Source organism: Diaphorina citri, unplaced genomic scaffold (assembly GCF_000475195.1).
Source record: "Diaphorina citri unplaced genomic scaffold, Diaci psyllid genome assembly version 1.1 scaffold3197, whole genome shotgun sequence".
Lineage (NCBI taxonomy): Eukaryota > Metazoa > Arthropoda > Insecta > Hemiptera > Psyllidae > Diaphorina > Diaphorina citri.
This window is the reverse complement of record NW_007380608.1, coordinates 1-2,901: the sequence shown is the minus strand read 5'-3', so window position 1 is coordinate 2,901 and position 2,901 is coordinate 1. Positions and strand designations below refer to the sequence as shown.

Sequence of the window (2,901 nt, the reverse complement as noted above, 5' to 3'; positions counted from 1 at the left end):
ACTGCCTGGGTTAGAACATTAAAGGCTAATTTTGTTACCTCAGGTAACTACCACGGCCGTACACATTGCCGCTTATTGCAAGTCGTACTATCAGCCGGTAACGTCTTCGTAGCAAGATTATTGCGGGAACCGAGGCCCGGTGGGTTATATTGGGCCATGCAGGCAATACAATAAGGTGGGTTTTTGGGCCGGTCGTCCCGGCAGGGAGGTAGCGGCCGCAATTGCTCTCGCTCGTTCCTTGTTCTCTGGTCTTCGACATTATTGTCAAGCCTTTTTATGCAACTAACTTCCCTGAGCGCATGGGAACACTCCGAGGTAAAATTTGAAACCCAAATACCTTTTGATTGAAGGGAAAAACAATTTCGCGCATTTTTTGAAAAATAAACGCGCAATTCGTAATATTTTTTCGTTCTGTCTTTTTAATTAGAACCTATGTAATGCAGCATCATAACGACTAATCATATTTTAGGAAAAGACCGTTCCTTTTTTTTATGCAAGACAGGTTAAGTTGAGTAAAAGTTTTCAGACCCGGGGTTAAGTAATAACCACAGGCCACGGCTTGGGCCAGTGGATACGCCGTAATGAACTTGGTTGTGCCTTGTCAACGAATTGTAGTCCACCCTAGTTAACTCTTCTCGACTTAAACAAATGGAACCTGTCCCCATCGCGTGTCCTTTTTTTACGGGGAAGCATAGTTTATAAGTTTTGCAATTGGTTATCGTTCCGGAACGTTAAGTGTGTGTCCATTCCGCCGGGGCCACTAGTACTCGAGATTAAAAGTCGGTCAGACCATTTTTTCCACATCCACACCCTACGTCCCGCACCCTTTTACATTTAAGACACGGTGGTTTGTGGTTCTTGGCCTCGCGCCGAGAATAGTTTACTCTAAGCTTGGTTTGTACCATCGCAATTTATTAGTAAGTCTTCACCCATATACTTGCTATTTATCTAAGAGTGCCACGCGGTGTCGCACTCATTATTTTATAATTTTTTTTGTTATATGATCATAAGTCTTCGGTCATTTTTTTCTTGTTTGGGCGCGAGGAAAAATTTTTTTGTTTTCTAAAAGAAGATTTTAACTTAGCTAGTGGAAGAAGTTTATTTTCTGGTACATAATTAGTGAAATTCCGTTTTTTTGAAAGAAGGTATCAAACTTCTTGGTTTCAATCTCCCGCAAAAGGGTCCCTGTCGACTGGCTCGAGAAGGGGGCTACTTTATCCGCTTTAATCTCGGAGGCAAAAATACTGCACATTTGGGCATTCAGGAGTTATTATTGCTTATATACGAAATAAACGGCGTTTGTCAAAGAAAAAACATCGTTAACAAAGTAACTGCACTGAAGGAACGTTTTGTTCATCCCATTGGATGGTTTTATGTAAGAAAATCGAGATTGTCAGAGGGAGAGGTAAATAACCATGCGGATTTTTTTTTTTTTTTTTTCTCAAAAGAAAAGTTCGTCCCTAAAAGTACTCAAGTAGGGTAAGTGTACCATTTATTCGCCCACCTAAAAAACGTACCATTAATTGGCCCACCTGCCCACATTTATTTTTCTAATTTTTGTTTTTATGACTACAATTTTTGAATAGCACTGGTTCGATAGCAGTCTTTGAGCCCTTTCTTTTGATGAAATTGGATCTTGAAAAAGTTCGTCCAGTTCAGACTTATGTGGCGTATGGTACATGTAGGCCAATAAATGGTACCTACGTTTTTTAGGAGGGCGAATAAATGGTACACTTACCCTACCTACTTAGAGGGATAGGTATAAAAGAGAGTTGAGAAATTAAGAATAGTGAGATTTCAAATTAGTCAACAGTAAACTTTAATAATTTATTCTCTTGATCTGTATGCATAGCCTATTGCATACGCGGAATATTTGCAGGCGGCTATACAAATTTCTTCGAATCTAATACGAATAGTGCAATACCTTTTCACTGATCTCTGAGATGAATCTTCCACCTAAAATTGAGACGAATTGGGTCTTTCCCGTAAAAAAATGTGCTTCCTGTACAAACTGTACTTTTTTTTTACACTCGAGTACCTAGTACCTACAGGTTGTTATTACCTATTTATTTATTTTTGGGACCTAATCATCCATTTCCTTGCAGCTCAGACCCATCCACCGCCATTCCCGTGTTCAATCTCACCCAGTGTGGCATGAAACCCATCACCTGGCGTGAAGTTCTAGACAAGGGCAAGAAGTTGGGCTACGAGAACCCATTCTCTCTGATGCTCTGGTATCCGGATGGTACTATTCGGACCAATAAGTTTACGCATCAGCTGTGCATCATATTCACGCATTGGCTCCCCGCCTATCTCATCGATGGACTTTTGTTGATCTTCGGCCAGAAGAGATTGTAAGTAAAAAGAGGATATACATTTGGGTACAAATTTACGTTAAAATTCCTACGCTATAATAGATTTGAAAAATCCAAATCTTAACTCAAAATGAAAAAAGTAACTTTAAAAGATGGGTGGAAAATTGAATTTTTATTTGCCATCCTGGTGAAAAAGTTCAAAGAGGTGTGACGTCAGATTCTAAGAAGTACGCAGGAACACATTACAGTAGTGTGGCCTGCAAGGAAGCTTTGCTCGGGACAGTTATTGTGACGTCAGTGCGTAGGTCCGGGAGGGTATGCCTTATGCCGTCACTTCAGTAAATAAGATGTACCGGTATTTTTTAAATCGTTTTTTCTCGGGATCTAGAAGTCGTAGAAGAAAAAGAATGACATAGGGAATACTCAAACCCAACTTGAATAATTCCTCTGTCTTTATCCCCCAGCATGCTGCGAGTGCAGGCCAAAATCTCGCAAGGTCTGGAAGTCCTGCAGTACTTCACCATGAGAGAATGGCTATTCAAGAACACCAAACTGGTGGGCCTCCGCGAGTCCCTATCTCCGTACG

The 2,901-nt window shown here is 40.7% G+C and overlaps 1 protein-coding gene across 1 annotated transcript in view; it reads left to right on the top strand.

Annotated features, from left to right (window-relative positions):
* Positions 1 to 2,894, top strand: part of LOC103520077 (putative fatty acyl-CoA reductase CG5065) — a gene marked incomplete at its 3' end in the record, with an annotated part of 7,692 nt that extends 4,798 nt beyond the window's left edge. Inside the window, exons 2-3 of the mRNA XM_008485170.1 lie at positions 2,106 to 2,354; positions 2,780 to 2,894. Coding sequence (XP_008483392.1) covers positions 2,106 to 2,354; positions 2,780 to 2,894 — 364 coding nt within the window. The remainder of the gene's footprint in view (positions 1 to 2,105; positions 2,355 to 2,779) is intronic.
* Positions 2,895 to 2,901: the final 7 nt, after the last annotated feature.